General features: G+C 58.1%; 1 protein-coding gene across 17 annotated transcripts in view; it reads right to left on the reverse strand.

The window, feature by feature from the left end:
• The window catches only part of ATXN2 (ataxin 2), a 55,585-nt gene extending 55,116 nt beyond the window's left edge, over window positions 1–469 (reverse strand). For 7 of the 17 annotated variants that reach the window (XM_040577609.1, XM_040577624.1, XM_040577622.1 and 4 more), the window contains exon 1: window positions 219–467. In XM_040577609.1, coding sequence (XP_040433543.1) covers window positions 219–397 — 179 coding nt within the window. In that variant the 5' untranslated portion in view covers window positions 398–467. Of the gene's footprint in view, window positions 1–218 lie in introns of all 17 variants that reach the window. The other 10 variants (XM_040577621.1, XM_040577615.1, XM_040577614.1 and 7 more) reach the window with 4 other exon arrangements.
• Between the last annotated feature and the right edge of the window lie 9,527 nt (window positions 470–9,996).

Below are 9,996 nucleotides of genomic sequence, written 5' to 3' on the forward strand. Positions count from 1 at the left end.
CCCCGCCGGGCGGAGCCCCCCGCGCCGCGGCCCCGCTCCCGCTGCTTCCCCCCCCCCCCCCCCCTCCTCCCTCCGGCCTCCTCCTTCCTCCCCCCCCCCCCCACCCTCCGTCGCCTCAGCCCCGGTCCCGCCGCCGCCGCCGCCCGTGGGGGCCGTTGCGGGGGAGACAGGGCCGCGAGGGGCCGTGAGGGCAGCCCCCGCCGCCGCCGCGCACCCACCTGCCCATGTTCTGCCTCCCGCCGCCCGCTGCTGACGGGAGGCCGGGGCCGCCGCCGCCGCCTCCTCCTCCTCCACCTCCTCCTCCTCCACCTCCTCCTCCTCCTCCGCCGCCACCACCGGGGGGTTTGCGGTTGTTGCCGGCGGCCTGCGCCGCCGCCGCCGCCTGCTTGAGGGACATGGCGAGGGGCTGAGGGGGAGAGGGAAGGGAGGGAAGGGGAGGGTGAGAGCTGGGGCTGAGGAGAGGGCCGGGCCGCTTGGAGGGGGGGGGGGGAGGGGGGGGAGGCCGCGCTGCGCTGACGGGAGCCGGGGGGGGCCGGGGTCGGGGGCCGGGGCTGGGCTCGGCGGGGCTCGGCCGGGAGCTCCCCAACGGCGCGAGCGGGGCGGAGGGAGCGGAGCGGAGCGGAGCGCGGCGCGGAGGGATCCGGCCGCTGAGGGGAGGGGGGGGGGCAGCCGGGACTACACGGCGATGGGGGGGGTAAAAGGAGGGGGGGGGTTAACGGGGGTACCGGGCTCGGCTGACCTCCCCCCCCCGCCGCTCCCCCGGGATCCCCGCGGAGACGGGGAGGGGGGGAAAGGGAGAAGGGAGGCGGCGGGGGAGGGGATGGAGCGGGGGGGAGGCCGCGGACTCTTTACGGGAAGTCGGAGGGAGACGCGGCGGTGCTGCGGCGGGTGAAGGGGCGGAGGCGGGGGAGCGGCGGGACGGGGACACGTGAGGCGGCGCGGGACGGCGCCGGGCTGCGGGGCCCGTCACGGCCCTCACGGCCACCGCCGCCAGCCCATCACCGCCCCACGGGGCCCCAGCCGCCCCCTTCTCTTCATGCCCAAGCCCCGGAGGAGGAGGAGGAGGAGGAGGCCGAAGGCTGAGGGCCCTGTGGTGCGGCTCGGCCCCGCCGGCAGCCCCTCACGGTTGCAAAATCCTGGGGTGTCTTCCCCCCCCCCCCCCCCCAAAAAAAAAAAAATAAAAATGCCGCAGTCTGAAGAAAAAAAGCGATGCGTTGCGCTCACCGACAGCAGCGAGGAGCCTGGGGTGGCACCAGGGCTCCGGGTGTTGTCACGGATCCCCAGTGAACGCTGATACATCAAAATAAAACCTCCCCGTCCCGATAAGAGCCCGTGTACGTACGGGATTAGCGAGAGCAGATGTAACTTCCAAACCCAAGAGCTAAATTGATTTATAGCCATGGTTACTCAAAATGCTCAGAGTCTAATCTATTCATAGAAATGCTCCAGAAATCCCACAGGATTCAAATGTAATAAGCAGGAGCGGTGCTGTTAGGCAGGCATTATTTATACACCTTGCTTGTAAAGCAACAGTTTTCCCATGCGGTTGAAAGTTGTGGGTGGCAGCACACGGTGGTAAAAAGATAACAATATTTAACAGCTTTCTTAAATTAGCATTTTCCCTATACTTTTGACTGTTAAACTCCTGGTTTTGTTTTACCTTACAGGCCCAAATAACCCTGTGGTTAACGCGTTGTTCGCTAGGTGCCGGGTGCTGGCTGAAATGGGCTCAGCGCTAAGAATTGCTCCACTGAAAACACTTGCCCAAAACAGAGACAGCAGTTTCAAGGAAGTTATATTTTCCCATCGCTTCAGTGAACTTGCTGAGCATTTTGCTACTTCACGGCCACAGAATTGAGAGAGGAGGATATCGAGGATTTCTGCAGTCGGGGAAGTTCTAGTAAAGGGAAAAACTAACATTTCCCAAAAGAAAAGCTAAGAAACAGCTTTTAAAAATTACACATATATAAATAAAATAATAAAATCCACTAGCGCACACACAAAAACATACATTTCACCAAACTCCTAAGGTCTTCTGTGCCTTTCGGTTTGTCCCAAAGGACCTCAGACTGAGGGCCTCAAAGTGCTACCGCAACAGGAGAAACGCAGCAGGTGAGGAACCTGATGGTTCCAAAATACACCTTGAAATGAATTCAAGTAAGCTACAGGTAGAAAGAGGGCTCCTTACTCAATAGTGATTTCGTCAGTGTGCTTCTCATGCTAAAAAACATTTCCCAAAAAGCCAAGGAAGTCTGATAAGAGACAACGTCTAGCACATCCAGGACACTTAAGAGGGCTTTTGTTTTTGTTTTTTTTTTTTTTTAATGTAAAGGAAGTTATTTCAATGCTTCTTCAGCTAGGAACATTTACGTGCATGGCAATTAGTCACTCTTTGTGGAGTAAAGGTTAAGAACTATTACAGAGCCTCCACTGCGCTGAAGTGGCAGCCATGCTGTGGAGTCCTGCTGGCAAAGACGAAGCCCTTGATATTCAAGGATGTCAGGAACACAAAAAGCAAGTTCCACGGGCAGGGATGGTTTCTAAGACGTGATATGAACACACTAACTTATATTTTGGGGCAACATTATGTACTTTGAAAGTGGTTGTGTGAATAAGGCTCTCGTGTTCGTATCTGCAGTAATGACTCAAGCGCAGTTGCTGTTTGACTTGTTTTCTCCTTCAATGTATTCTTTGTTTTGTTAAGCTCTGTTTGGCTTTCATTGTGCCTCCCGTTTTTGTTTGTCGAGCATCTTCATACAAACACTTCAAAGCGAACGCAGCAGTGACCGAGCCGAAGTGGCTGGGGCAGCGACGTCCACCAGCGGACCTGCAGTTTGGGCACCGGGCCCGGCCGCAGCCCGACGGAGGCAGCAGGGGCTGCTTTCAGCCCCTCGTTGTGAGTGTGCTTCCACGGCGGACCCAACGCGCCCGTGCAACGGGATCGTGCTCCCGTTACGGCACACAGCTCCCTTTACCCGTGGCGTCCGCTTCTACCTGCGTACGGCTCTTCTTTTACAGGCAGCGATTCCCAATATTCCGTTTTTATTACTTTATGATTTGATTTGGCTCTATTGACACGCACACAGCTTTTTTTTTTTTTTTTTTTTTTTCCTGGATGCAGTGGTCTGCCTGCAGAAAAACTCCAGACTCAACGTTACATCCTCCGTGGCCAAGAAACAGAAGCAACCAGCTCCAATGGAGAATCACGTCCTATTTTGCCCTTTCTGTCCACGTCCCAGGTTAGAGCTGGTCTTTCTCCGGACTACTACTTTCATTCAGTTCTGCGTCTACATGTGCGAGCTGTATTTGCACATGAAGATTAATGAGCCTGATAACATCGTTACTTACCCGGAAGTGCTGCATGATGCAACGTTTCCTTGATACAACCTGCTCTGAGGTATCGTGCTCTTCCTCGAGCCAGCCAGGGTGATCCTCAACAGTCTTCAACGTGATGAAACACGCACGCCTGTGGAGGGACAGCCGACACGAGCCCTCAGCATTTATTTTAAGCAAAATCAGCTGTTAGAGCAGCTCGCAGACCTGACAATTTCTACACGTGTGTTTTCTTTTCCCTGAAGACTTCTCTTATTTATCCATTACCACTAATCCTCTTCTTGGAGGCTGAAGCTTTGTGAACAATGCTATGGGCACGGGGAATCTCCAAACAGACGCTCAGAAAGACGTTAGGAAAACAAATCAGGTACTCTAACAAACGAGAAGCACTTCCCGGAGAGATACGGTATCAGCTAGTCACCAGAGCTGCAATCAGTTTTAACTGATGAACGCACCACTGGCCAAACCTGAAAGAGGCATGTGCACATCACTGAGCAAAGCCCCAGCTCCAAGGCGAGACAACCGCTGCCTTCTTCGGCTCTTCCTCCCCGCCCCAGTCGCTGTGCGGAGTCTTTTCAATGCCTGCAGCCCCTCCAAGTCACAGCTCGACTCCAAGAAGAGACCAGCTCCCATCAGACACATGTTTCTGAGCCACACGTGCACCTTTATACCGCTGCCTTCCCAGTTCCTTTCAGCCCACCAACATCCTCCTCCAGCTCCCTTCGGGCTGCGGATGGCAGACGCGCCGCGGAGCCGCGCACGCCCCGCTGCCTCCCTGCTACCAACAGGAGGTGAGGGAAAACGCTGAAGTCCACAGGGCTTGGGAGAGAGGGGCACGAGTGCCAGAGCTCCTTTCACCTGTAACCACCATCTTAACGAACCTCGCTCTCCGTTTCCATCGGCTGCGGTCACTAAGCAAGGGCTTTCCCTTCCTCGGGAGGCAGGAGCTGTTCGGAGGCGCCCCAGCTTCACTGTGGTTGGTTTGGGATGGGGCTGCAAACGGGGAGCCCCCGGCTCTGCCCTAGCACCAGGAGGTCTTCGACCTAGCCCCGTGCTTTATTCGATAACTGTTTTATTTATTTGATTTAGCTTTTTCACAAAGGGGAGGGGAGAACCCAGCCTAACTCCTGCTAAGCAGCAGCAGACAAAGCGATCGTTATGCCAAGATTTAGCTCTTAAATCCCTCAAGATCTGGTGCTCGTAGAGCATAAACAACCTTCGCCTCGCAGCCTCGTCGAGCTGTGCCTCCACATTTCCCGAGCGCTGCCGCGCAGACCCTTCAGTACCCGTCCTCTCCCTATCCCTTTGCTGAGACAGGCATGCCAACAAGAAAGCCAGTTGCCATGGCATTTTTTCCCCCTACAGACAGATGTCCATTAAAAACCAAGTCAGCCTCAGGTTTGCTTCACAGAGCAGCTTTCCGTTGTTATTACCAGCGTGCAAGGAATTTCCACCGTGCCCCCTCACCTCAGATGTTTCGGTGCACTTTGGTTTTAATCCCCAGTGATTAGAAGGAAACCACTCCAGAGCAGGCACAGGTACGTTTAAAGGACAAACCTAGGCTTAGGGTCTTGTTTGACGTTTTTTGGCACATGATCGGGTTTGGAAAGGGCTGAATTTGCTACCTCTGGCGTCCCCCCGCCTGATCTCTAGAAATCCCTGCTAAAATCATCAGAAATATTGGAGCTGTGGAATTTTTCCCCTTGCACCTGAGGCTCAGATCGGTGATTTTGGCTCGGGATGAACCCTGGGAGCATCGTCAGCAGCTCCATCGGCGGAGAAAGGGCTCCCACCCCTCCGTGCAGGAACCCCCGGGGCCCAGCCTCTGTTGGCAGCGCTGAGCGCTTCCAGCGAGCGTGCGCGTGTCAAAGAGGGGTGTCTTCTTCTTGGTTGCGAGGCCACGTTTTTGTTTAAGGTTGGAAAAAAGCTTAATGGATTCCATACTCCCCCTCAGCCCATCCTGCCTGCGGTCGGGGCCAAGGGCTCGGCAGCGGTGTCCCCAGGGGAGAGCAGGGGGCGTCCTGCCGAGCACCAGCACCGCCCCACCAGCATCTCCGCGGGGCTGAGCCGCAGAGGGAACCGCCGGGTGTTTTTCTTTGGGTGGTAAAGCCCTGAGCGCACGGGAACCTGGCGCCGAAGCTTAGCTGTGCGCAGGAATGCAGGGAAATCGGTTTTCACTGCCGAAGCGCCGCAGCGCTGAGACAACGTGGATGATGGCAGCAGAGCTGTTGAAGAAATCCTCGCGCTGACGTCCAGGGAGGGTCTCCCTTCTCGTGTCTGGGTTTCAACCCGGCGTGCTTTCCAACGCGTTCTCCGTTTCGGCTGGGGCACTTGGGAGCCATAGACCTTCTGCGTGGGAGCTGACATTTTGGAGGCATGACTGCAGCTCAGAGCCCTGCATCCGGGCTGGCTCGCACCACGTTTTCCACAAGAGCCTGGGCTTTCAAGGGAGCCAAAACGGCACAATTTCAGCTACGGCCCGCAGGAACTGCGAATACGCGCGGCTCCGTGGAAGAGCAGGGTCTGAGAACATACCCAGATGCGGGGTCCCGAGGGAGGATTCCCTTCCAGACCCACGGAGTCGCTTCCCAAGATGAAGCACTTGGATTTCGCCTCTCGGTTACGGCTAGCGCAGCTGCAAACACGATCAGGAATACCTAATCCTCTTAACCGCTCCTGCAGCACGACTGATCGCTGCAGAGGAAAGCGCCGCGGCCCCGGCGCGCTGCCTGCGGTGCCACCCAGCTGCGTACAAACCTCGGCAGCCCCGCAGCGGCTCCGTCCCCCCGCGGACCCCTCGGGACCCGGAGGTGGGTCGCCCTTGCCGTGAAGCCGCAGGGGCAGGATGGTGAGGGGGAGGCCAGGAGCTCCTGGGATTTCTGCTTCTCCCCTGGGAAGCCGGAGCGAATTTGGAAGTATTTGGCAAGGAGAATTGTCTGGAGAAAGCCCCCTCTGCCCCTGTGCTTGTGGAGCGAAGCAGGCAGGATGGGAGCAGCCAGGTCCCTGCCATCGGTGTCCCCAGCTCGCTCGGCCGCGTCTCCCGCTCGGCTCCGCCGGCCCTCACGGATGGTTTTCCGGCTGGGGCTCCAGGCAGGCCGTGGATGCGCGCCAGCAGCGCTGGGATTTCTCCAGCCTGCGTTAATTCTGCTTGGACCGAGCTTACTGGTAGAGTACAGGAATTGTTCCCAAAGATCTGAGCATGTTTTACACCCCAAACAGCTTTGCCGTGGTTTTAGGTTTAGAGCTCAGACGTGAGCACCGTGAGGTTTCTTGGAACCTCACCCACACCTGCGGGGGGTCTCCCCCATCCCCAAACAGAGGGAGACCACCGAGGTGGGTTTGTTTCGTGTGCCCCTCTGCTTTCCAGGGCATTTCCTCACCTAATGACCCACCAGTAGAAACCAGCAACTATCACGTAAAGCCACACGTAAGCAGAGGGGAGAGCAAAGAGGGAGGCAGAGGGGTGCAGACAGCTGGCAGGAACGTCACCAGCCTCGAACCCCGAAAATCCAGCCACGTCCCGCACTGACCTTGTCCCCCAAGTGCATAGGGACACTGAAAACAGGAAAGGAAAGCAGCCAGGTTGTAAAATACCCCCCAAAAAGCGCTCCTTGAGCGCATAAAGGAGCTGACTGCTTCGCCTGGGGCAGCCAGATGGCTTTTGCAGATGTTTTGCACCCTCTCCACCTGCTCTGGGGGCCTGCCCCACGCTCAGCACCGGCACCAGGGCCCGGCAGCTCGCCCAAGTGCCACCTTCGGATAGCGAGGGGCAAGCAGGGCCCACCAGCTGCGTCGCCTCGAGGGGATGCAGCTGCATGGAGCACAGCACCAGCACCCGCGGGGATCTCAGGTTGGGAGCAACGCGCAGAGAGCGCGAACCAGCAGACGGCTCCTCCTCGCCTCTCTCCCCCTGCCCTCGAGCCCACAAACCCCGCTAACATCCACGGCCACAGAACCATCGCGTGGCTAAACCTGCACGAATGCCCACATCCCCGCCTCGTGGTGTGCTGGCACCAGTGAGCCCCAAAACCTTTACCTGCTGCCCGACCCCTGCGCCGGGAGCCCCTGCCTGCCCCCGAGCCAGCTCCAGCGAGGCTGCAGAGCCTCCAGGAGCTTTATAGGAGCTGCTGGCCCCAAAATAGGCTCAACTGGGACCGATTGCCTGGTGGGGAAGGAAACTTTGGTTTCTCCGAGGTGCTCGAAGTTTCTAGCAGCGTGGGACGGGAGGAGCGCGACCCTTCCGCTGGCTGCGCGAAGGTGGCAGGAAAGCACGTGAGCGTCTCGAGGTTTGTTGTCTAACGCAATTAACCAATTACTTCCAGGTCAAGAGGGGGCAAAGCTATAAATGCTGCCTGCTGCTCCAACCGTGTTTGCTCAGGGGTGGCACGGGAGCAGGAAGAGTTGGGCGCGGGGGCTGTAACTCGGACTTTAAAGAAAGCAAACGTCAAGAAGTGGTTCCTGCTTCACGGGGAGCTGTGGCAGCGTGGGCCTGGTCCGTGCCCTCCCTGGGCGCTGCTGGAGGTGTCACCGAGCAGGAAACGCTGGGAGCAGCAGGCAATTTTACCGCTGAATTGCTGGGATCTGCACGGAGAGATGCTTCCAAGGAGGGGCCAGGCTCACATATTTCCCCCCGAATTTTGTACATCAGGTTTTCCTGATTCTCATAACCTGTGCAGGACTTAACCTGGAGGAGACGCGAGTGGCGAGCGTCGCTGCCCTGCTGCAGAACGGCCCCAAGCACTGCTGGCAGGCGTGGGGATGCTTTGGAAGGTGGCACGGGCTGGGTGGGTTTGCCCTCAGCCCCTGTTGTCAGAGCACACTGCCCGCTTACTTAAAAAGAGGGGAAAAAAGCGCAGGAGAGATCAGCGCCACTTCCTCCGCGCTCCGACGAGAACGGACACGTCGGTCGGTGCGGATCAAGGCAGGAATTTTCCACGGGGCCTTGGGGAATTCGGCTCCGATGGAAAGATAAACGGAGCGCGGAGTGGGTGCCGCTACCCCGGCCCTGGGGCACGGCGGGCAGGATGGCACCCTGCCCCTCGGAGGGACGCCGGCAGCACTGTGTGTCTGTCATGCTTGGACGGACAGACGGACGCCCGCGGGGTTCCTCCGTGTCCGCTCCGCTAGTGGCCCTGCGTGGGGCTTTTCCAGGACACGAACCACGGAGGTGTCACCTCACCCGGGTCCTCGGCTCCTAAACCAGCAGAGCCGGCGTCATCGAGGGCATTAATTGGCATTAAGGGACACGCTCTTCCCAAGGGGCAAATTAGCCCACTGAAAAATTAACGAGTCCCTGGCCCCGCAGTCCGAAGGGATGACGAGGAGCTGCGTCAACTCGCCGCCCCGTTTAACCACCTCTCCCCGGGAGCAGCTGCTGGAGCGAATCCTGTCGGCATCCTCAAAGCGAGGGGGACCCTGCCGAGCTGGGTGCAACTTCTGGCTCCCGCTCCTCTCCGTCTGGGTTTCTCCCTGGCCGTTTTAGATCCCGCAGCCTTTCCTACGGTCCCTGATGACCCGGAGCAGGTGGGTGCTCTCGCCCCAGGGATACGAGGGTGATGCTGGACGCTCTGGAGCCGCCTTGGACACTTTTGCTGCACGTGGTGAGCTGAGCGCTTGTGCCACCACACACAGAATCGAGTCGTTTTGCTGTCCCCCTCCCTCTCTGCCAGCCTGCAATCAGGGACCTCTTGCAAAGAGGCCACGACAGGATCCAGCAAGTCTCACAGAACGTGCTGGCCACTGGCAGCCCTTCCTGCCTTGTCCGCAGGACAGAGCTCCTCCATTTGCTGCCCCTGCTGGAACATCTGCCCCCTCTTACCGCCATGCGGAGTGCCAAGGCAGGCTCTGCCCGAGGTGAAGTACCGCTCCGGACACCCAACACAGCACCAGGGGAGGCAGCGTGACCCCTTCGCCGATCAGTAGTGGGGAGTTTTCCTTCATGGTTTTAGAAGCATTTATATAAAATCTATTTTAAGGCTCTTAATCATAGCAGGAGCTTGGCCGCTCTCGGCTGTCCAGCGCTTGGGGGAAGCTTTGTGCTGCTGCAACCTTTTACTGTGGCGATCCTGAGTCACCGGCCACAAATCTGACCAGATGTTTGAGCAGACCGCAGGCGGGAGAAGTCCGAGCCCCGCTGCCTTTTCCAGGCACTTGGGTGTCCAGATGAGGGGTGAGGAAGCCCTGGAGCAGCCTCTGCCTTCCACCACGGGCCATGTGTGGCCTCAAACCACAGCCGCGCTGCCTCTTACCCTGCAGCACGGTCCCACAGGGGGGAAGGTTTGCGAGGGAAGGGGCCGTAAGCCTGGGGGAACCCCGCTCATCTGCGGTGGCAAGCAGCCAGGTGGACACCCCAGGTTGCCTCGCCACCCAGCATGATTTTAGGAAGCGAAGGGGACTCCTGGAGGACGGGGTAAATTGATTTAACACAAGTATTCAACAAGCCTTGCTTTTTCTGCATGAGCTGCCTACTTCTGAGCTGGAGGTAGTTACCCTGCCTTATCTCCTATCAGCTCAGCTGAATGAAACTTCCCCCAAACATCACAAAAAGCTCATTTGGGCAGCTTTGCCTTCAAGTTAGGACTTTAAAAAGAACAGGCCACACATTTTGCCCTTTTCCCTGCCATCGCCTCCCTCCACGTCCAGTTAGCACACAGACAGACGTAC

This window comes from Cygnus olor, chromosome 17 (assembly GCF_009769625.2).
Source record: "Cygnus olor isolate bCygOlo1 chromosome 17, bCygOlo1.pri.v2, whole genome shotgun sequence".
Lineage (NCBI taxonomy): Eukaryota > Metazoa > Chordata > Aves > Anseriformes > Anatidae > Cygnus > Cygnus olor.